At 64.7% G+C, this 21,777-nt stretch overlaps 1 protein-coding gene across 6 annotated transcripts; it reads left to right on the forward strand.

Annotated features, from left to right (window-relative positions):
* The first annotated feature begins 1,985 nt into the window (after nucleotides 1-1,985).
* Nucleotides 1,986-20,018, forward strand: CBS (cystathionine beta-synthase). Of its 6 annotated transcripts, XM_036238093.1 has the most exons (18): nucleotides 2,002-2,084; nucleotides 2,394-2,426; nucleotides 3,578-3,794; nucleotides 6,818-6,924; nucleotides 8,512-8,646; nucleotides 9,587-9,666; nucleotides 9,760-9,894; nucleotides 10,302-10,371; nucleotides 11,457-11,548; nucleotides 12,067-12,192; nucleotides 12,623-12,707; nucleotides 14,098-14,203; nucleotides 14,837-14,914; nucleotides 15,039-15,173; nucleotides 15,663-15,771; nucleotides 17,850-17,934; nucleotides 18,128-18,232; nucleotides 19,386-20,018. In XM_036238093.1, exons 3-18 carry the CDS (start codon nucleotides 3,586-3,588, stop codon nucleotides 19,520-19,522), a joined length of 1,794 nt encoding a protein of 597 aa, XP_036093986.1. In that variant the 5' UTR covers nucleotides 2,002-2,084; nucleotides 2,394-2,426; nucleotides 3,578-3,585; the 3' UTR covers nucleotides 19,523-20,018. The 6 variants fall into 6 exon arrangements, with proteins under 6 accessions (XP_015998961.2, XP_036093986.1, XP_015998962.2 ...); XM_016143475.2 differs by lacking the exon at nucleotides 2,394-2,426 and having other exon boundaries at nucleotides 1,986-2,084; XM_016143476.2 differs by lacking the exon at nucleotides 2,002-2,084 and having other exon boundaries at nucleotides 2,285-2,426; nucleotides 18,194-18,232.
* Nucleotides 20,019-21,777: the final 1,759 nt, after the last annotated feature.

The raw sequence follows: 21,777 nt of genomic DNA on the forward strand, positions 1-21,777 counted from the left end.
CCAAAGCCGCTGAGTCGTACGCTTTCGTGGGCGAGTTGTATGTACGCGAACCGTATCAATAAACCTGTTACAAATAAAACGTTATCGAGACAGGAAGTAGCCCTTATCGTTATTGTGTAAAATAGTGTTCGTAAAGTTGGTCCTTCAGGAAAGAGAGGTGCAGGATGCCGTCCACATTGTGGGGATAAAACACCCTAAGAATGAAAAGTGACTCTGAGCCCGGAGTGGGGAGGGGGCGGGTGGGGGCACTGCCCCCCGCCCCCGCTGCTTTGTTTTCTGTGGATGGATCGTTGCCTCCCACTGTCCTGCGGCTGGAAGACCCAGCCGCAGGTCCCGCCTGTCCCCCGCCTCCCAGGCATGTCCCCCTTGGCTGTCCCAATCCTGTGCCAATGCCTGAGCTGCAGACCCTCCCACTGGCCCTTAGGGGACTCGGTGCTGTGGCAACAAGCTCCTCCACAGCGGACATCAACCCTCCCGGGGCTGGATGCTGGTGGGCTTGTGTCTCCTGAGGCCCCTCTCCCGGGCCTGCAGGCGGTCACCGCCCCCCGCGGGCATCTGTGCAGGAGCATCGCTCTTCTCACCGGCCACTTTGGGCCTGTGCCCACTGTCCCCCCCTCCCCACACAGAAGCATTCGTATGTTGAAAACCTGCCCCCCCCCGTGCGGTGGCACTAGGCAGTGGGGCCTCCTGGAGGGAGGCGGTCCCGTGAGGGATGAGTGCCCTCCCGAGAGGCCAGGAGAGCGCCTGGCACGTTGGAAAACAAGCAGGAAGACTTTCGGACAGCGCATCGGAACAGGGGAGAGAAAGGCGCTCAGCTCAGCATACGACAAAGACCGCGGGGCGCAGGGTGGGGTGTTCCCCAGCTGAGTGGATTCTCACTAAGCCCACCTAGCAGGGTTCCCGCTGAAAGGCAGCCTATGGGGGAGAGGCGCGGGGCACCTGCTGAAACTGGGCTGCGCAGGCCCCAGACACGGGGCCAGGGGCTCGTGGAGAGTCTGGGCCTCATTTCCACTTAGCCCCCTTTCAAACACTTTATCTACAGTTTCAATCTTAGGTTTGGGGCTTGAGACTCCAATGTATGCACTTGAGGAGGACACCGTTCAGCCCCTAACAAGGACCCACCGGAAAATCCTCCGCCCCCCAAGATGGCGGGGCGGGGGTCAAGATGAGCCTGAAACAGCTCCTTGTGCCAAAAACAGGTGCCCAAAGGACGCCTGGAAGCAACAAAAAGACCCGGATCCAGCCTGACTGCTGACCTGCGTGCCTTAGCATCAAAAACCGGCAGAGATTATGGCCTGTTTCTCAGGGCAAGACTCCACGGACCCGCCCGACGGAAATGAACACGTCGAGGTTTACAGAGGGCCGGGGAGTCGGAGGCGGCGGGGAGGTGGCTGCTAATGGGTACAGTGTTTCTTTATGGAGTTATGAAAATGTTTACATTGTGATTGTACAACTCCATGAACACTAAATGTTTGTATACTGAAAACCAGGGGCAAGACGCGGAGAAGCCCGCGGGCCGAGGCCCACGCAGCGCCCGGGTGCCGAGCGCCTGCTGCGTGCGCGGGGCCGCAGCTCTGCGCCCCCGGGGCCCCGAGCCAGGGGCAGCAGCGCGGCGGTGCCCAGGCCGCGGGGACCGGGGCGGGCGTGAGGGCATCCGCGACGGCCGTCCGCGGGGCCCAAGCGGCCCTTGCCTCTCCAGCAGCAGGTCCTAAACTCGCCGGCCAATTCGTTACGCCGCGCAGAGCGAGCAGGCAGCCAAGTAAAACGCGGTCGGGACATCGGGTACCCCGCGTCCGCAGAACCCCCGAGGCCGCGGTTCTGGTGCGGCAGCCTGGGCGGGGGGGGGGGGGCGAGGGTCAGGGGGCAGGGAGGCACAGGGGTCCCGGGGCTCAGGGGGCGGGGCGGAGGGCGGGGGCGGCACTCGGCACCTCGGGATTGGCCGCGCGCCCGGCCTCCGCCCCGCCTCTCGGCCAATCGCCCGCCCGCCACTCCCGGCCGCCTGGTCCCCCCAAGGCCGGCCAGCCCCGGGTCGGGTCTTCCCGCCGCTCGCCGCCGCGTCCGCCGCTTTCCCGCGCTGGGTCCAGGTGAGCACCGCCCCAGCCCTGGGGTCCCGCGTCGCGCACCCGCCCGCCGCGGTGGCCCCATCCGCACGCGCCCGCGGCGGAGCTGGGCGGGCGTCCGGACCCTCCCCCCGGGAGTCCAGACCGTCCTGACGCCGGGGCTCAGCGGCCGCGGGCCCCCACCCCAACTCCCGCGGCGGCGGAGCGGACGCGGGGCCGCGAGCCCGGGGCGCGGAGCTGGGACCTGGGGAAGGGGTTTTGGGGAGAGGCGCCGTAATGGTGCCGATCGCTGATTTTTCGCGGCATTTTGGGTAGTAAATGGTTGTTTCACAGATTGCGCTTTTCCGCCGACTGTGCGAAGCGTGGGTAAGTATCGAGGCAGCTGCGCGCGCGGGGCCGCGGGGGCGCGGGGCGGGCCCCGCACGGTCTCGGGCGGGGGGGGGGGGGAGCGGGAGCGCAAGGCGGCCCGGGATTACGGGGGGTATCTATTCCAAACTGTGTCTCCGAGTGCCCTTCCCGAAGCCGGGCGACCCCGCGGTGTCCAGAGTCGCCGTAGGGCCTCGATCTCCCCCGACCTGAAACTCCCACTTTTAAAAGTTTACTACCGCGCGCATCCCTGGCCCTCCCCAGGCCCCTCAGGGCCGAGCGGCGCGCGTGCTGGGTGCCGAGCTGCCTTTAGGGGCGTCGGGACCCCAAAAGGGCCGTGCGGTGTAGAGTGCGGCGGAAGCGCGGGGCCTCCCCAGGCCGCACGTGCGTGGGTGCGCCCCGCGCTGTGGGCGCCGCAGGCTGAGCTGGGTGCGCCCGGCGGCGGCCTGCGGGTTCGGAGCTGCGTGGACAAGCAACGGCCCCAGAGAGTGCCTTTGAGTTCCACGGGACAGGTCGGTCGCGGTCTGTGTCCCCAGCAGCCCCTCACCTCGCCGCACGTCGCTCTGGGGCGAGGCAAGTCGCCACTCTTGGCGCCCTGCTGCCTGCATCCCGTGGGGCGGGGTCTCGGTGGGATCGTGGCCGCTCCCACCACCCAGCGCGCGCCCGCCGGCCAGGGCGCCGCCCGCCGGCCAGGGCGCTGTGGCCCGGGAGGTCTACGCCTGGGGCCTCTGCAGGCGACTTGGGGCGCCACAGAGGAGAGGCCGGCCCTCGGCTTGCAGCTGGGGGCTCGGCGGCCCGCCCGCTGTGTGGATTTGTGCCACGTTTCCGATGTCCTGTCACCCTTCCTTGTACACTGGCTGTTTTCCTTCACCTTCGGCCACTGCGAATGGTGCCGTTCTGACTGTGGTGTGCAAATATCTGATTCCTTGTTTTTGAGTCGATGCCTTCGAGCGGGCTTTTGGGGTCACACAGCCGATCTGTGGTGAACCTTTTGAGGAGCCACAAAAGGTTCCTGCCTTTACCTAGTTCTTGAGAGTCGTCTGATTGGGGGGAGCCCCACCACCCCCAGGGGCTGCTGAGCCAGACCGCCATCCCACCCCCACCCTAGCGGAGGCAGATCCAGCTCTGAGGACATCTGTCCCCTCTCGCAGACTGCAGCATGCCCTCCGAGACACCGCAAGCCGAAGAGTGGCCGGCGGGGTGCCCCCGCCGCTCAGGGGCACGCTCCGAGAGGGGGAGCCTGGAGCAGGGGCCTCCGGGGGACGAGGACACCAAGGAGCACCTCTGGGTCAGTCCCGACGTCCCAAGCAGGTGCTCCTGGCAGCTGGGCAGGCCGGTCACCGACTCCCCACATCACCACACCTCCCCGTAAGTCCCTGTGTGTGGCCTGTCGCCCGCGGGTAGGAGTTCGTTCCCTGGAAGCCACCTCGCCATGTGGCCCTGGGCGCGACCTCCCCCTTGTAATCACTGATGGGCTGCAGGGCTTGGCCGGGGGCGGGGGGGGGGGGGCTTTGTAGATGAGCCCACCTGGGCTCAGAGGCCAGGCTTGCTTGCCCTGCCGCCCAGCCCCTGGATCGGTGTCCAGCGAATGCAGGCGCCTGGTACAGAAGTGCCAGTGCCCAGGTCTTCCCCTGAGTGACCGCAGAGGCCAGGTTTCCGACGCAGGCCCATGAGGCCGCACGCTCCTGTTGGAGGTGAGTACGCGCATTTTTGGCAATTAGGATCACACGTTTACCTTTCTACGTAACTCGAAGGGCTAAACGTTTCTCCTGGCCGTGAAACATTTTTCGATAGTGGGCTCCGGTTGTGGTTGGACAGAGACTGTTGGCTGAATAAAGCGTAGTTTTTATAAGCCCTCTGTTGGGTATTTAGATGTTCGCAGTTATCCCGTTATGAACAACTACAGTAGCAAACTATCTGTTCACATGGTCACTGCACCTTTATTGAGCATCTGTGCTAGGTGTAGGAGATTAATCAGGGGCAAAGGAAAACAAAAATCCCTGAGTCATCATGAAACTCACATTGAGCTCTCTAAGGTTTAAGATCATCTACTTAGATAATCAGAAGTAGAACAAATGACTCAAAGACTCTGTCTCATAGATATTTGATTTTTCGTCTGTATATACAGTTCTACCAACTTCTATGATTATTGATTTTAAAATCAGAACTAGAGGTGGGCAAGGTGCACTCCTCAGCGGGGCCTTAAGTGACAATGGAAATTTACAAACCCAGCAGCTCCAAGCACTATACGTGGGAATGCTGGGAGCTCAGGAGGTCAGGTTGGCCACCGGCCGGACGGGGTGAGCCCTCGGGGCCAAGACAAGCCAGAGCAGTGGGTGGAAGCCGGTGCGAAGCTGGGGTTCAGCTCCGCGGTGGCAGGGAAGACAGACCCCCGGGCCCGAGGGCTAGGTGAGCGACCCTGGGTCCTGAGGTAGAAAGGACACTGTCCTATCCAGGTTGCCAGCACCTCACACCCTGCCCTGAAAACCCCTCTTGAAGAGCCAGACGGGGCTGCCGTCCCGTCCTGAAGCTGAGCCCTGTGTCACCCGTCCTAGTTAGGAGGGAGCTGGGCTCGGCCCAAGTCTCGCTGGGGTTTACCTACTAGGAAGACATCAGACCCGGGTCTCCCGGAGGAGATAGGCCTGGGGGTCCTGATGGTGAGACCCCCTCACCACATCCCATGAGGTGATGAGACAGGGTGACCCCACGGGTCACTGGGGGGAGGGAGTTCCAGATGGTTCTTGGGTGGGCTGGGCTCAGAAGGTGGGCCAGAGGGGAGGGCAGGCAGGGCCCCACCCCTGTGAGGAGTTTGGGGCTTATTCCGAGATGCCGGGGGTGACCCTTCTGCAGGCCCCCCTTGCTGTCAGAGTGAAGGCAGCTGAGCAGTGACTCCGTGGCCATCCCTGGTAAATTCTCTCCCTGGGTCCTGCCCTGGTCTTTTCAGGCGAGATCCTCAGGTGACCAAGTCAGGGATCCCGAGTTCTCGGCCTGCCCAGGACCCCCCGTCCGGTGGGGGTGGGCCTTGGCCCCCGGGGTGACCTAGCTGCCGCCAGCCCTCCCCCACATGAGGGTGCAGGGGTTCGCCTCTGTCTGGTCTGGGCTCTGTCTAGTTAATGAATCGACCCCGGCCTGACCCCGAGGGCCTCGCCTCCAGAGCATGGTCAGGAGCCCTTTGCCCTCAGCCCTGGCTGTCGCCTCTCCGAGTCCTGCCTCTGGCCTGGCTGTGGTGACCCTTTCAGCTCCCCCTACACTGAGAGAGAGCAGTCGGATGCCAGCCTGTCTGTGGCCACTCGTCTCCGCGCCCCCCCGAGTCCCCACCTAGAATGCAGCATTCCTGCTCTCTTTGGAGCCCCTGGGGGGCTGGACCCCCTGGGGGCGCGCATCTCATGGGCCCCTGGGGTGTTGACCGGCTCACTGAGGTCTGAGGACCCCAGGCAATCGGTTAGAAGTCTAGGGGTGCAGGAAGCTCCTGCATCTCTTAACTCAGGCCAGGTGTATCCTCCTAGGTGGATGATATTTGGTGAGCATGTCCTCAGCACCTAGGCTGTCTCGGGGGGGATGCGGGGTGGGAGGAAGCACCACGGGGACATTCAGGAGATGCCTGTGTCACAGTTAGCACACACCCAAGTGCTATCCTACACCCGCTTGTCACCTGTCACCAGCTCGTCAGGTGGAGAACTGCGGGGGCGGGGGTCACTGGAGTGTGGAGGGGGACAGCTCGCCCGAGGAAAGGAAAGCTCACTCTGGGCTGGACGAGCTCTGGGGGGCGGTCCTGACCCGGCCCAAGGACAGAGTGGCCAGCCCCAGGCCTTTCCGCTCTGCCTGGAGCGTCGCTGGGCTCCACACGCCTGCGCCCGACCCTGCCAGGGATGCTGGGCGCTTGGCTGGGCCCGGCGCGGCCCGCACCGGGCTGTCTAAAGAGAGGAAAAGGCGGTGCCCCAGGTGTCAGATGCTGAGGGAGCAAAGGGACGGAAGTCGCTGGTAAAGACTTCCAGAGAGGACGGGCTGGGCCCCGGCGCCATTTTAAAGCTGGTGTTCGACTCTTTCGGTTAGAAATTAACGCTCGCAAGGAGCTACAGACACGACACAGAGCTCCCGTGTCCCTCTGCCCCGCTGCCCGTGGGTGGCATGTGATCAGAGCCTCTTCGAACCCAGGAAGTGACCTCGGTGCTGCTATTTACTAAACTACAGATATTCATTTCATAGGTTTTTCGGGGTATGTGTGTGTGTGTGGCTGTCACCTTTTTTCTTGCGTGTAGATTTGTGTAGTCACCGCCCAGTTCCCTTATTAAAGCCAGTTCTTTGATTTATTTAAAAGAACGTGCCATACTGTCAAGGCTGATACTGTTTGGTTTTGTGTTTCTGAACAATCGCGAACTCCTCTATTGTAGGGAAAAATCCCCCAAAATCTTGCCAGATATCCTGAAGAAGATCGGGGACACCCCCATGGTGCGGGTCAGCAAGATCGGGAAGCACTTTGGCCTGAAGTGCGAGCTCTGTGAGTGCCTGGCCCTGGGCGAGCTCGGCCCAGCCCGGGCTCCCGGGGGCGGGGTGGGTGGCCCCGGGGCCCTCACGGGGGTGACGAATGGCGAGGGGATGTCCCTTAAGAGCAGGAGGGATACACGACGGGGTCACGCGCTAGAGGGTGACCGAGCGGGCTGCTCTGGAGCGGGGGGTCGGTGAGGAGGGGGCCCGCGAGGCGAGGCCTGAGTGGGGAGGGAGTGTGTGTGCCCTAGCCGAGGGTCCTCGACGCCTCGGGGAGGAGCCGGCACGCTGCAGGCGGCTCCGTGGGACGGGGGCACAGTTCTGTGATGAGGGTCCCTCAGCTGTCCGCTGGGCAGGAAGCGGTCACCTCAGTGTTGGCCCAGTTCCGTGGGGACGGATACTTCATCCGCTACTTGTGAGACGGTGGGAACTGGGGGCCGTGTCTGGTCCGGTCCTAGGTGAACGGGGGGTCATCCGAGGGTCGTCTCTGCCGTGCGGGGAGGGGGCTGCTTTGCAGGAAGCGGTTTCCGGAAACTAAGAGGGCAGGAGCATTTCTTCGCTGTCACTGTCTCCAGGGCACCGAGCCCAAGTAGACTGCCACTTTGTCACAGAGGAAACGGCAGCTGCAAAGGCCCCGGAGGGGGTCCAGGTGTGGGGGCAGGGTGAGCTGGACGGGACAGGTGCCCCAGCAGACCTCGAGGGGGCCCGAAGGGGTTGCGGAGCCCAGGGCACCAGGCGACCGCTTCCCCCTGGTCGCCCTGGGAGCCCCCCTCCTCTTGGGAAGCACAGAGCAGCACGCACTCCAGGCACTGCTGGGAGCGCCAGGGTCCCGGGCAGCCCGAGACCCCAGGGCCCAGGGCGAGAGACCCCTAACCAGGACCCGGAAGACGCAGTTGCCCCAGGGTGGGATTTCATGTGTCCCTTTTACACGTGCACAGCCGAGGCCGACTGCTTACGCAGCTTGGCCCAGGCCGTCAGCAGGTCAGCCGGCCCCTGCCTCAGCGCCTCTGTCCATGGGCGGGTGGGACTATCTGCCCATACTCGGTGTGAGACCTGCGAGGGTCCCGTGCATGTAGGCACACACAGGTGCACATGCGCGCACGTGCACACACGCAGAGCAGGAGCCTCTCCTGGCTCTAGGGGACAACGTCTGTCTAGGGGCAGGGTCTCAGGAACCCGACAGACCCAGTCAGAGGCTCTCTGGGGTGCTGCGGGCTGGATCAGGGCCTCAGCATGGCAGCAGCCCCTCCTCGACCTCCTACTGGACAGACACCGCATTTTTTTAAGAGATGGGGAGGGCGTGCGTGTCCCAGTCCCGGGCTGCGACCCGGGCACCAAGTCCCCTGGTAGGGGCCACAGGGCACAACTGGGCCTTACCGGCACTTGGGGTGGACTGGCGCCTGCTAAACACTGAGCAAGTCACTGTGCTGCCTGATGGCCAGTGGGGGGCTCCTTGGGGCAGCCCACCCCAGTCCCTCGGAGGTGCCATGCGGTCCTCGGCGGGTGGGGGCGGGCATACACGGACGGAGACCAGGCCTATCCCTGCGCGGGCAGGTGTGGGAGGCCCGGGCCCTCCTCTCTTGACCCCTCTCGCTCCCAGTGGCCAAGTGTGAGTTCTTCAACGCGGGCGGGAGCGTCAAGGACCGCATCAGCCTGCGCATGGTGGAGGAGGCCGAGCGGGCCGGGGTGCTGCGGCCGGGGGACACGCTCATTGAGCCCACGTCCGGGAACACAGGTGCGTGGCCGTGGCCCACGGGGCTGGCGGCCGCTCCCCAGTCTGCTCGGCACGGGGCACGTGCGCAGCCCTGTGCCCCCGCCCTGCGTGCTGACACCAGGCAGCGAAGGCCCGGAGCGGAGGTAGCCGCGGACGGTGGCTCCCTCCACGCTTTATCCTCTCACGGCGGGGGGTGCTCGGGGCGGAGATCCAGATGTGGGCCCGGCTGTCCACCTGTGGTCTCTTGGTGCACGTGTGGACACCGTCTTCTCCCTGTGTCCTCACGCGGGCGTCCCTCTGTGCGTCTGTGCCCTGATCGCTGACATGGACACCAGTCGTGGGATTAGGGCCACCCTGGTGACCTCAATTAACCTCGCTTCTTCAAAGACCCCATCTCCAAACAGTCCCATTCTGAGGTGATGTGGGTTAGGACTTCAACATATTAATTTGGGGGGGGGGGGGGGACACAATTCAGCCCATAACCGCCATCTGGCCTCCAAAATGTATGTCCTCTTAAATGCAAAATACATTCGCCCCCCTCCCCACAGCCCCAGAGCCTGACTCATTCCAGCGCCAACGCTACCAAGTCCGAGGTCTCCTCTAAATGTCATCCACATCAGAGACAGGTCCCCTACATCTGGGGACATGTGACACCACGTTCCAAAATGTGGCGGGGGGACAGGCACAGGACAGACACCCCTGTTGCCGAGGGAGCAATCGGAAAGGGGGAGGGAGGGTGGCAGGTCCCCGGCAAGCCTGACACCTCGCCAGGTGGATTCCACGGGATCTTACGGCTGGACAGTGATCTCAGTGGTGGGGTGTCCGTCCTCAGGACGGTGGCCCTGACCCCTTCGGGACCCAGGAGGAGGCCGCCTTGTCCCCGGGCCTGTGCCCTTAGGGTCGCGGGGGGAGTGGCCGCCCTGTGGGCGGAGGGGCAGGGCTCACCGCATGCCGTCCCCAGGGATCGGGCTGGCCCTGGCTGCCGCCGTGAAGGGCTATCGCTGCATCATCGTGATGCCGGAGAAGATGAGCACGGAGAAGGTGAGCGGGCGGGTGGCCCAGGCGGGCAGGGCCGGCCCCGGGACCGCCGCCCAGCACGCGGGGCCGGCGGGTGACGGCGGCGTCCCTCGGCAGGTGGACGTGCTGCGGGCCCTGGGGGCCGAGATCGTGCGGACGCCCACCAACGCCCGGTTCGACTCCCCCGAGTCGCACGTGGGTGTGGCGTGGAGGCTGAGGAACGAGATCCCCAATTCTCACATCCTGGACCAGGTGAGGCTCGGGGCGAGGGCTGCAGTGGGTGCTCCGGGGGGGGCGTCACTATTGGGGGGCGGGGTGGCCTCCGCGGCCGGCAGGTCAGCGACCTGACGGGGCCTCTGGGTGACACGCTGAGCGGAAACGCCCTTCGCGGGGGACCCTGGCGGCTCCGCGGGCGTGAAACCCCCGGCGGCCTTGTTACCGGAAGCTCTTCCGTCCGCTCGTTTCGCTTCCGGGTTAGTCCGACGTCACGTGTTCTGAGGAGCTGGGGTTGAGGTTTCCTGTCTGCTGAGGGTTCCAGCCCCCGGCCCCTGAGCCGCCGGGACACCCCCCGACCCCGGGCTGCACCGATGCCCTGCGGCCGCTGCCGCCCCAGCGCCTTTGACCTTGACCCGGTGGCCCCGTTGCTCTCTCCCCCGCAGTACCGCAACGCGGCCAACCCCCTGGCCCACTACGACAGCACCGCCGAGGAGATCCTGCAGCAGTGCGACGGTCTGTGCCCCTCCCTGGTGGTGTGTGTGGGGGGCTCCTCGCGGCAGCTCCTCAGCAAACTCCTCGTCACCCTCCGAGCCCCAGGCCGAGCGCCCCTCTCTGAGCGCTTTCCCGAGCGTTCCCTTGGAGCGGTTTCTTCCCAGTGTTGTGCTCTCCTGGAGCTGGTCTGCCTGTCCTGAGCACCGAGCGTGTCACGCAGTCGCCGTTGCCCAGCAGTCCGGCCTCAGGGCTGAGGGGCTCCTGGCGCAGGGCGCGAGTGTGTCCCAGGGTGCTGTGGGGCTCACGGCCGGGGCTTCGCCACGCTGACTGGCTCTGGGCATGGAGCCCCAGCTTGGCGTTGAATTCCACATTCACGTCCTCACCTCCAGGCCCCACGGGGACGTCAGCTCGCTGTCTGGCCGCGGGGCTCCCCGGGAACCTCAGTGCCCAGGCCCAGGGGTCCCTGATGTTTTCTGATGAGCTGAGATTCTGGGGGGCGTTGCTGGGCGGCGGGCACCCTGGCTTCCTGTTTGGAGCTCAGAGTTGGCATCGGCTTAAGAGTTCTGTGCCCAACAGCCGGGCAGCAGAGCCCAGGCATTCGCTTACCCAGGTTTTATGTGTGGGAATTCTCCCGTTTGGCAAAAACAGCCGGCCACCCTGGCTCGGGGCCTCGCACTGACTTGTCTACAGGATGCCTGGGCTGGCGCTGGGCAGCGGGAGAGCCAGATGGCTTCTGAGCTGGATTCGTTCTGTTTCCTTTATGACTCAGTTTACTTCTTCACACTGCCCAAACCCAAACAGCATGAGGAGGTGGGTCGTGGGCCTCTCTGGGCCCCGCCCCCCAGTAGCTACTGCGCATGTCCTTCCCATGCTCCCGCCGTGCTTGACGGGGTCACACCGAACCAGGGTGCAGTGGCCGCCTGCCGCTTAGCAGACTTAGCCGGCGCGCGCTGGGCCGCTGGGGCTCCACGCTCCTTGAAGACCAAGGCCCGTGATGAGCGGCAGTGGGGATGTCAGTGGGGACTGGAGGGAAAAGTGTTGTTGCTGTGGCCTCGGGGCCCTGCCCTCCTTCGGGTCAAGTGCCTGATACGGCCTCTTCTCATCAGGGAAGCTGGACATGCTGGTGGCTTCGGTGGGCACGGGCGGCACCATCACGGGCATCGCCCGGAAGCTCAAGGAGAAGTGCCCCGGATGCAAAGTGAGTGGGCGGGGCCCTGCCCGGGGCATGGGGGCACCCCGTGACACGACCCCTAGGCGCTCCGACCAGCCAGATGCAGGAGAGCGGGTTTGAGAGGTTCGGAGCTTTCTGGTTCCGGTCCTGCTCCTGCCCCACCGGGCGCCCAGGGCTCAGGGTTGATGGTGGCCGGGTGGGGCCTCGAGAAACACGGGGTTGCTGGCACCGAGTCATTCCCTCTCGCCCACCACTTGTTGGCCGTCCAGAGAATGGTCAGTGCCCAGCGCTACCCTCTTTCCCGAGGCTCAGCTGTCACCCGGGCAGTCTGTTGGGGCCGCCTTGGGACACCCGGTGGCCACTTCCCCCAGCCGTCTCCTTGAGCTGTCCCCTCCCACGCTGGGCCTGGGTCCCTGGGTTTCGTGTCCCACCCGGGCGTGAGGCCTGTGTCCCACGGACGGGTCTCGGTGGTGATCTCAGCTGCTCTGAGGATGCCGCATGCCCAGAGGGGCCTTGCTGGACAGAGCCCATCGCTGTCCCTGCAGATCATTGGGGTGGACCCTGAGGGCTCCATCCTCGCGGAGCCCGAGGAGCTGAACCAAACGGAGCAGACGGGCTACGAGGTGGAGGGGATCGGCTACGACTTCATCCCCACGGTGCTGGACCGGGCGGTAGGTGGGGCCACGGGGACCACGCAGCCCTCAGCTCACCCTTTAACCAGCTCGGGGGTCCACTCGCCCGGCTGGCTGACCGCAGGCCCCTGGCCAGGCTTCCCCACCGAGGGCACACAGAAACGTGAGTCCCATACAGCAGGGATGAGAGGCGTGGTCTTGAAGGTCAAGACCAAGTGACATGGGCACAGTATCCGAGTGTGTGCTGTGATCGCACTGGGCACAGACGCCCAGGAGGGCCAGCCTTGGCCAGGGCGCCCAGGGTCTCCGTCGCCATGTGCAAAATGCATGGGACCGGGAAGACGCAGGACGCTCCAGGCGTGCAGTCAAGGGCGGGGCCCTGGCCACCTGGACGAGACAGTCTGCGAGGTCGCACCCTGCACACCTGCCCCAGCCCCGCTGGAGCCCTCGGTCTCGGCCCTGCCCGCAGGTGGTGGACAAATGGTACAAGTGCAGCGACGAGCAGTCCTTTGCCTTTGCCCGCATGCTGATCTCGCAGGAGGGGCTGCTGTGCGGTGAGTGGGGCGGGGAGGCCGTGGGGGGCCGGGGGCGGGGTCTGTGAGGGGCAGACGGGCGCTTGCCCCCTGCCAGCTCCCAGAGCACACGCGTGACGGTCGGTCACCCTCATACTGAGGCTGCATGCAGCAGTGACCGGGCTCAGTGGGTCACTCCCGGCGAGGCGGGGGGCCGCGTCCGGCGCCCTGCCCAGCGTGGCCGGAGCTCTGGGTCAGTGTCCTCGGTTCCTGGGGGCCCACGTGCTCTGTGTCCGTCCTTAGTGGCCTCGCTTAGTGGCACGCAGCCCCGGGAAAGGAGGGGTGTGAGCCGGGAGGGGGCACGGCTAGTCCTGGTAGCCTGACAGAAAAGGGGGCGTTGGCCTTGCGCCCAGCAGAGGCGGCAGTGGGGCCGGGCGTGGCCTGCGGGGAGCTTCCTGCAGCCGTCACGGGGCACCCGCCTCGGGCTGGGCCCCCACGCAGGGTCCGCGGCTGGGACTGGCTGCCGGGAGAGGCCGGGGCGCGTCCGAGGGCCTCCGCGGCCAGCACTCTCTCCCCCGGGAGGCCCGAGGCCCCGCCCGAGTGGACGGGGGAAATGGCCTGGCTCAGGTCTCGGGCACTTAACGTGCTGAGAGGGGACACGGGCCACACACCCACGCGAGAACTCCGTGTGGGGAGGTGAGGCGCAGCCACGTGAAACGCGCTCCCCTCCGTGGCAGGCACGTCGGGGGCGGGGACGCCGGGAGTGGGGGGCGTGGCCGCTCGGAAGCAAGCCCCTTTCGGCTGCAAAAGGAATTCCAAAACGACGTCGGGAGGAGCGGTTTGTGCCTCGTGACAGGAGGTGCTCGGTGCTGAGCCTCACCAGGTCGCTGCTGCCTGTGGGACCACAGCCCGAGTGCTCGGTGCTGCACGGGGCCACTTGGTGACTTTCGGGGAAGGGCCCTGGTCCTGCGCGTCAGATCGCGCCTCCCTCAGCTCAGCCCAGAGGGCTCGGTGAGCATGGCCACCTCCGAGGATCTGCCCTCAGGCTGTGACTCAGGGCTCCGGACGTCACCTGCCTCAGGGGTGGCTGTGAGCAGCTAGTGACAGGCAGAGGGACCAGGGCCACCCCCTGCCCAGCAAGGCTGTCCCTGGGCTTGGTCAATCCTCAGACATCTGCCCGGGGGCTCGGCCCACAGGTGAGAGGAGCCGCGCTGGCTGCAGGGAGTCCGTGTCCAAGTGGGGGGTCCGCCATGAAACCCTGAGGGGCAGGACACAGAGTGGCACCCGAGGAATGGAGAGGGACAGTGAGAAGTGGGGGTCCCCACAGCACCCCGAGGGCGGCTCCTCCCCCAGGCAGCCTTCCGGTGTCTCCAGGCGTGCGCGCGCACACCCACGCGCGGACGCGGGCGGCGCTGACTCGCGCTCTCGGCAGGTGGCAGTTCCGGCAGTGCCATGTCGGTGGCGGTGAAGGCCGCCCAGGAGCTGCGGGAGGGCCAGCGCTGCGTGGTGCTCCTGCCCGACTCCGTCCGGAACTACATGTGAGGGCCCCGCCCCCGGCCGCCGGCGCCCCCGCGGGGCCTGCCCTGACGTCTGACAGCGTGCGCGCCCCCCCCTCCAGGCCACAGCCTGTGTCTTGGCCTGTCATGCCCCTCCCTGGGGTCTTCCGGACTCGTGTAAAGTCAGGGTCTGACCGTGCTTAGAGTGCCTGTCCCTGGTCCCCTGGCTGGCAGCCTGCCAGGCTCACCCTGAAGCATGGACCCTGGTTGCTCTGCACCAGGCTTCTGGGGGGGGGGGAGGGGTGGGGACCCGGAGACACCTCCCCACCCCTCCCCACAGTGCCCTTGGGGCTTGTTCCAGACAGGGCTGCTGAAGTTCCATATCTGATGGGCTCAGCTACCCCTGGTGGGTGCCCCAAGTTGGGGTTCCAGGGGCAGGTGGCTTGTGTCTGGGAGCCCCCTGCTGAGCTGCCCCACTCCATGTGAGAACACGCGTGTCCGGTGTGCTGGGCTGGCCCACTGTGCGTGCACATGTGTGTGTGAGCCTGCAAGGGTGCGCCAGCATGGCGTGTCGTGGGCACGGAGGGCACCGGGCTTTCCCTGAGGACCGTGCCCCTCGGTGTGGGCGCAGCCGAGACCCTCTGCCAGGCCCTGCTCACCTCCCGACACCTGCAGGTCCAAGTTCCTGAGTGACAAGTGGATGCTACAGAAAGGCTTCCTGAAGGAGAAGGACCTCACGGAGAAGAAGCCCTGGTGAGGACGTCCCACGCCGGGCTGGTCGTGCCGTGGTCCCCCGTGCGATGCTGCCCGCGTGAGCCTTCGTCCTCGACGCCCCCCTCCCGGCTCACGCCGTCCCTGCCCGGCCGTCTTCCCGCAGGTGGTGGCACCTCAGAGTTCAGGACCTGAGCCTGTCGGCCCCGCTCACGGTGCTGCCCACGGTCACCTGCGAGCACACCATCACCGTCCTCCGAGACAAGGGCTTCGACCAGGCGCCCGTGGTCGACGAGTCGGGGTCAGTCCCAGCCGCTCGCGTGGACCCCACAGCTGGCCAGCCGGCCTGAGCCACTCTGCACAGAGGTGCCCAGAGCTTTGGGCCAGCTGTCATGCATCGTGTCCCTGAGGAATGGCCGGGGCGGGGGCCTGGCCGCACTGTCCCCTTGGGTCTCAGCACTTGGGTCCCCTGGTCCTGCGCTCGGTGTGAGCATGGGAGGCGGGTGGCAGCAGCTGGCCTTGCCCTGAGGAGCCGTGTGACGGGAAGGCACGGCACACGGGCCCTGGTGACTGGCTCCTCCCGGGACTGTCCCAGGACACCGCTGCTGGCCACCCGTGACAGTGTCCCACAGAGGGACCCAGGCGCTCGTTGGGTTACTATCTGCCCGCAGTGAACAGGCGGGCCCGGGCAGGGTCTTGGCCGGCGCTGCCCCCTGGCCGCGACCGCGGACGCGGGCGGACAGCGTGGGCATGTCGCCGCCCTGACACGGCCCCACCCCCGCTCGCCCAGGGCCATCTTGGGGATGGTGACGCTGGGGAACATGCTGTCGTCCCTGCTCGCCGGGAAGGTGCAGCCGTCCGACCAGGTCCACAGAGTCATCTACAAGCAGTTCCGACAGGTACGAGGCCCGCTCAGCTAGGGCGCGGGTGCCGAGACGCGGCTCTGTCCTCGGAGGCGGGCCCAGTGCCACCGCGCCCCGAGCCGCAGCGGGCCAGTGCTGCAGGCACCCCTCGGAGCTGCGAAGCTGAGGATTCACCCCGGCTTCGCAAGCGGAGAAGCCCCGTGGGCAAGGGCCGCGTCCGGAGGGTCCACCCTCGCCCTCCGTGCTCCGGCGGCGCCCAGGCCCCGGCGGCCAGCCCGGGGTGCGCCTGCCGGCCCGCTGGGCCTCGTGGCTCGGCCTCCTCTCCCCTGCGCCGCGTCCGTTCAGAAACGCCCGACCGCCCCGTCGTCTGAGAACTAGACCGTTTTGGAGAAGCTCGGCGTGGCCCCTTGCTGTGTGGGGGCTGGTCAGACCCCCAGGTCGCCCTGGGATACTGACGGCCGCCCTCTGGCGGGCCGGACGCTGCTCTCGGTGTCCCCGAGGCCGTGCCACAGGTCGGTCATCCCCTCAGGGTCCCAGTTTTCTCCTGTCAGTGTGACAAAGGTTAAGCCCCGACCTGGGAATGAACTTGACCTTCCTTTTCCTGTCTCTCTCTCTCTCCCTCACACACACACACACACACACACACACACACACACACACAGTCAAATGCCACCAGGTCCCGTATTTGTCGCCAGTGCCCCCCACGTCTCGTAGCCCCCCCGAGTGGAGAGGCTGAGGGGTTTCCGTCGCGTTGACGTGCGGAGTGGGGGTGTGGCAGGCTCACTCCGTTTTCTCTGCTCTTCCTTTAACCCTGTGTTTGATGTTCCTGACCAGTTAAAACTGGAAAGGCCTTTTAAAATGCAACCGGCCTCACATGGGCTCGACCTGCAGAGACGTCACCAGAGCCCCCAAGGAGGGGCACATCCGTCTTCACCTGAGCGCAGCTCTGACACGTGGCTGCCAGCAGTGACTTTGACACGTTCCCCGAGGGCAGGGAGGTACAGTCGTGAGGCCTCAGACACGACTTCTGAGAGAACGGGAGACACAGGTTGGGGCCACTTGGGTCTCTTGCCCATAGCAGAAGATGCATCTGGTCACCGTGACTTCCTGACGTCATGGCAGCTGGGCCGAGAGACAGGCCCCGGCGTCGCCCCCACCCCCGTCCGCGTCCTTCCCTGAGCTGTGAGCTGTGCCTGGTGCCGCTGCAGGCTGGGCGCTGCCCTCGTGGGGCCAGGGGGTTCAGGTGGCCTTTCCCAAGGGGTGTCTACGTGAGGCCTATGTAGACTGGACGGAAGGGGCCTGGGCGGGCTCCGCATGTGCAGGGCCTCTGGGTCAGTTGGTGGTGACTTGATGACCAAGTGGGGTGGCCAGCCTGGAGGTGGGGGTCACTGTGGGTCAGCCGGGCCCTGCTCTACCTGGGCAAGGACCTGGGTCTGTGCCTTGGCTGGTGTCCCTGCCCGTCCCCCCACCCCCGACTGGCTCCCAGGCTTCGCGCTCCCCGGCTTCACTCTGCTGGGGCTGCAGGTGCGTCCACTGGTGCTCACCCTGGAAGCTGGGCCCGAAGTGCCCGCGACTCGTCTGTGGAGCAGGAGGGACAGAGACAGTCCCCGCGGCCCCTGCCCCCGTCCGCTTCCGGGGGTCACTCCTGTGGGTGCCAGGGTTTGTTACGGATGATGACGGCTGTTAGGAAGCCCCTCGTTGACACGAGGGTTCGACCTTACGTCCGGCCGTTCGGGGCCGTGCCAGTGTGGAGTGACGTGCGTGGTCCCAGCATCGCCGGGGGGCCCTGTGTGGCCCTGCACCCCGCGTCCTGCCCGTTCCGCCCTCTGCCCCTCCCTCCCCGGTGACCACAGACCCTGAGTGTCCCCTTCGCCAGGACGTCCTGGCGCTGGAGCAGGTGGGCAGCCGCACCCGCATTCGGCGCCTTGTGCGGCGCCTCCTGTGTCGTCGGGGTTCAGGGGCCCACCCAAGGGCCCCTCTGAGCATCGTGTCGCACTCCGATTCCTGCAGTTTCTCAGCAAAAGGCTGGAGGGGAGCCAGAGCGGTGCCCGGCCTCCCCGTGGCCTCGAGCCTCCCGCTGAGGCTGGCCAGGCTGACCGCGGCTTCTCTCCCAGATCCGCCTGATGGACTCACTGGGCCGGCTGTCGCACATCCTGGAGCTGGACCACTTCGCCCTGGTGGTCCACGAGCAGATCCAGTGTGAGTGGGCGGGCCGGGTGGGCGGGCGTGGGGGGGCCCTGCGGGGTGGTTCCCTGAGGCCCAGCCCCTCCTTCCGTGTGCCCTTTACTGCCGGGAGGAGGCACTGGTCCCTCGGGGCGTCTGGGGTGTCAGCGGTGCTGGCCTTCAGCACCCCCAGCCTTGAGCACGGACTGAGGAACCCCATGTGGGCCAGGCCTGGGTGTCCTTGAGGAATCAGGAGGGGGCGCACCTAACGCCTGCCCCATGCTTGGCTCCACAGCGCGGGACCAGGCCCTGGCAGGAGGTGGGGGGCCCGCAGGTACGTGTACCCGCCGCCCCCCCTTCCCTCCCCCCCCCCCCGAAACACTCCAGGGGCAGAGGGGGCGTCCGGGTCCCAGACCCCGAGCCTGGCGGGGCTCTTCCTTCCCCGTCTCGTTCATTCGCATTTAATCAAACAGCAGTACGAGTTCCAGTTTCGGGGTTCGTAAATCATGTCGTGGACACAGCCACGCCGGCCCCTGCTGTCCGCGGCAGCTCCCGCGGCCCCTTGCGAAGGTGGCCGACCCCGCCGTGCCTGCGTCCCTGAGGGTCTGGCGGGCCCGGTCGCCGAGGCTGCACAGACTGCCCTTCCCCGCGGGGGACACACCCCTTCAAAGTGCCCCTTCGCCTAGAAGCCCCTGAAACGTGGGTAGCTGGTCTCTGGGCTCCCCCACCCCTACCCTAGGGACAGATAGCCATGGAGGTGACGGGGTGGGGTCTGGTGAGATGAAAGGTGACCTGGGCACTCCCCTCCGCACCCCTCTGCCTGGCGCCTTGTGCACCCCAGGATGACTGCATCGGTCAGGGCTCTCTAGAGAAACAGTGGGCAGGGAGTGTGTGTAGAGACCTGTGGCCGCCATGACAGGCTGGCAAGTGCCTCGATGGGCCAGCAGGCTTGGGACCCAGGGAGAGCCAAGGCAGGGCTGTCCCCTGTCACTCGGCCTCTCTGTTCTATCCGGGCCTTTGAGGGATGGGCTGAGGCCCACCCACGCTGACAGGGGGGGGGGGGGGGGCGGTGTCCTGCTTTACTCCCCTAACTGTTCCTGTGCTGACCGCATCCTGGAACACCCAGAGCGACGTCTGGCCGCGTCTGGGCGCTCCATGGCTCTGTCACATTGATGCAAAAAATTAACCGTCTCAGTGGTCATCCTAAGCCTGAGGACGGTCACAGGCCAGAGGTGTGAGTGGTGCCCGCGAGTGGCACCCGGGCAGATGCACGGGCTGCAGGGTCACGAGGCCCTCGGGCGTCCGCCGAGGGGCGTGGCCCCGCTGTCCGCGGTGGCGCGCACGCAGCGCGCGTGGGGACGTCGCACTTGGGAACGCGGCGCACGCGGGGATGTGGCACGTGGGGATGTCGCACGCGGGGACGTGCCGCCCGGGGGGGCTGCGGCTCGTGTCCGGCGCCTGTGACCGCGGCTTTGTTCCGTCCTCAGACCACGGCCAGGGGGAGTCCAGTAAGAGGCAGATGGTGTTCGGGGTCGTCACCGCCATCGACCTGCTGCACTTCGTGGCCGCTCGGGAGCGGGCGCAGAAGACGGAGCCGGCGGGCGGGGCGGCGGCCCCCCTGTGAGCGCCCACGCCCGCCGCCCGCGGACACGGGACGGACACGGGACGGAAGCGCGCGCGCCTTTCCGCCGCCCGGCGCCGGGACTGTGCTGTGTCACCGCGGGCAGCCAGGAGCGGGCGCGCGGTGCCGCGCCCGGGGCCGGCGGGAACCTTATGGTTTCTCTCGTTAACACTTCGGGACCTAAATGCGTCTGCGGTTTATTAGGTTAGACACGCTTTTCTTGACTTCCTCTTAAAGTGTTGCAACAAGGAAATCCTAGCGAACTCGGCCAGGCGAGCGACCCGAGCAGTGACCGGGCAGCGAGCACTCGGCTGCAGGCGGAAGGAAGCGCATGTTCCAGAGAAGAGTCCAGAACAGGGCAGGGGAAGCGCGCGCTGGCCCCAACCTCGCTCAGCGACATGTCCGCTCGCGGCCGAGCTGGGTACAGCGGCTGCAGTTTTGGGGGCTTTTAAAATTAATGTCAAATTCACATACCTAAAATGAACAAATTCTAAGTGTACGATTCAGTGGCATTTATTAACATTCACAATGGCATTTATTACAGCCACCACGTCCATCAAGTTCCAAAATGCGGTCATCGCCCTGTCGGGCAGTCGTTCCCCTCCCCCCATCCCTCCGCTCCTGGTGACCACTCATCCGCACCTGTCTCTCTGGGTTTACCTGTCGTGGGCATGTCAGACAAGTGGGACTCACACAGTCCGTGGCCTTTCTGTCTGGCTCTTTCATTTAACTGAGGGTTTCCGGGCTCGGTTACACTGTAGCAGGGATTGCTACTTTGTTGCTTTTTATGGAGTGACGCTCCACAGTGTGGACAGAGTGCGTTTTGTGTATTCATTCATCAGTCCATGGACACTCTGGCTGTTGTGAATTGTGGTGCTGTGAACGTTCGTGTGCAAGTCTTTGTTCCAGTGACTCTTTTCAGTGGTTTTGGGTGTAAACCAGGACTGGAATCGCGGGGCCATGTGGCGACTCTGGCTAATTTTTTAAGGACCTGCCAGACGGTTCCACGCTCCCACCAGCAGCGCGTGAAGCTTCCCGTTTCTCCGCGTCCTTGCCAGGGCTCTTTCTCGTCCGCGACGGCGGGTGTGACATGGCATCCCGCAGGGCTGGTTTGCATTCCCGTAAGGATCAGTAAACTGGGCTTCCCTTCATGAACTCGTTGGCTGTGTGCTTATATTCTTTGGAGACACATGTATTCAGGTGCTTTGCTTTTTTTTTAAATTGGGTTTTTTGTTCAGTTGTAGGTATTTTTATATATTTTAGATACTAGACCCCTGTCACAATGATGATTTGCAAACATTGTCTCCCATCTGTGTCTTTTCTTTTTCTTGATAAAGAACTTGTGTGTGTGACAGTTTTTAAAATTTCGACGAAGTCCAATTTATCCATGATTTTCCTTTGTTATGTTTTTGGGATTATTTCTGAGAATTCATCGCCAAATCCGAGGTCACGAAAATGTGCCCTGTTCCAGGAGTCTTGCAGTCTTAGATCGTTGGCCCATTTTGAATTGTTTCACCCGTGGTGTGAGGCGGGGTCCGGATTCCTTGTTTTACACATGGACAGCCACTTGTTGAATGGACGCCAAATTCCCCCCGACCAGTCTCGTTGCTCTCGTTGAAAATCAGTTGGCCGTAAATGCATGAGTTTACTTCTGGACCTCAGTTCTGTTCCATCGGTCTGTATGTTTATCTGTATGCCAGGGCCGATTTTTGTGGCTTCATAGAAAATTTTATAAGTCAGGAAGGATGAGTCCTCTGTCTTAGTTCATTTTCAATATTGTTTTAAAAATCATGATGCATCTTGATGCATTTTTGTGTTTCTGGTGCTTGGGATTTCTTGAGCTTCTTAGATTACAACATTTGACTAGTAATAGCTCCAGAAAGAAAAAAGGGAAATAATTAAAGAAACTCCCAGACGAAGAGACACGCTTCTGCAGACTGAGGGGGTCCAGCCTGCACCCCGTGCAAAGGATGGAGAGGCCCACACGGGGGACACTATGAAATGTTAGGTCACTCGAGACAAGAAGGTCCGGCAAAGGCATCCAGAGGTGGGTGGGGAGCCCAGCCCACACGGAGGGCTCAGGAACGAGACAGCCTCTGCCTTCTTGATCTCTGTGTGGAGCCTGAACACGTGTGAAGGGAAGAGGGGGTGCTGGCCAGAGCCCTCGCCGTGAACACACCCCCTTTACAGTGGGGGGGGGGGGCACGGGGCAGACATCTCCACTGAGGCAGGTGGCCTCCTTGCCGAGGAAAGCGCCG

This window comes from Rousettus aegyptiacus, unplaced genomic scaffold, assembly GCF_014176215.1.
Source record: "Rousettus aegyptiacus isolate mRouAeg1 unplaced genomic scaffold, mRouAeg1.p scaffold_m13_p_20, whole genome shotgun sequence".
Lineage (NCBI taxonomy): Eukaryota > Metazoa > Chordata > Mammalia > Chiroptera > Pteropodidae > Rousettus > Rousettus aegyptiacus.

Bases quoted from the DNA above. Each gene is read 5' to 3' on its own strand.
- CBS (XM_016143475.2), top strand. From the start codon at position 3,586: ATGCCCTCCGAGACACCGCAAGCCGAAGAGTGGCCGGCGGGGTGCCCC. The intron at 10,372-11,456 runs GTCTGTGCCCCT...TCTTCTCATCAG, and splicing joins GATCCTGCAGCAGTGCGACG to GGAAGCTGGACATGCTGGTG. The intron at 17,935-18,127 runs GTGAGTGGGCGG...CATGTGGGCCAG, and splicing joins GGTCCACGAGCAGATCCAGT to GCCTGGGTGTCCTTGAGGAA.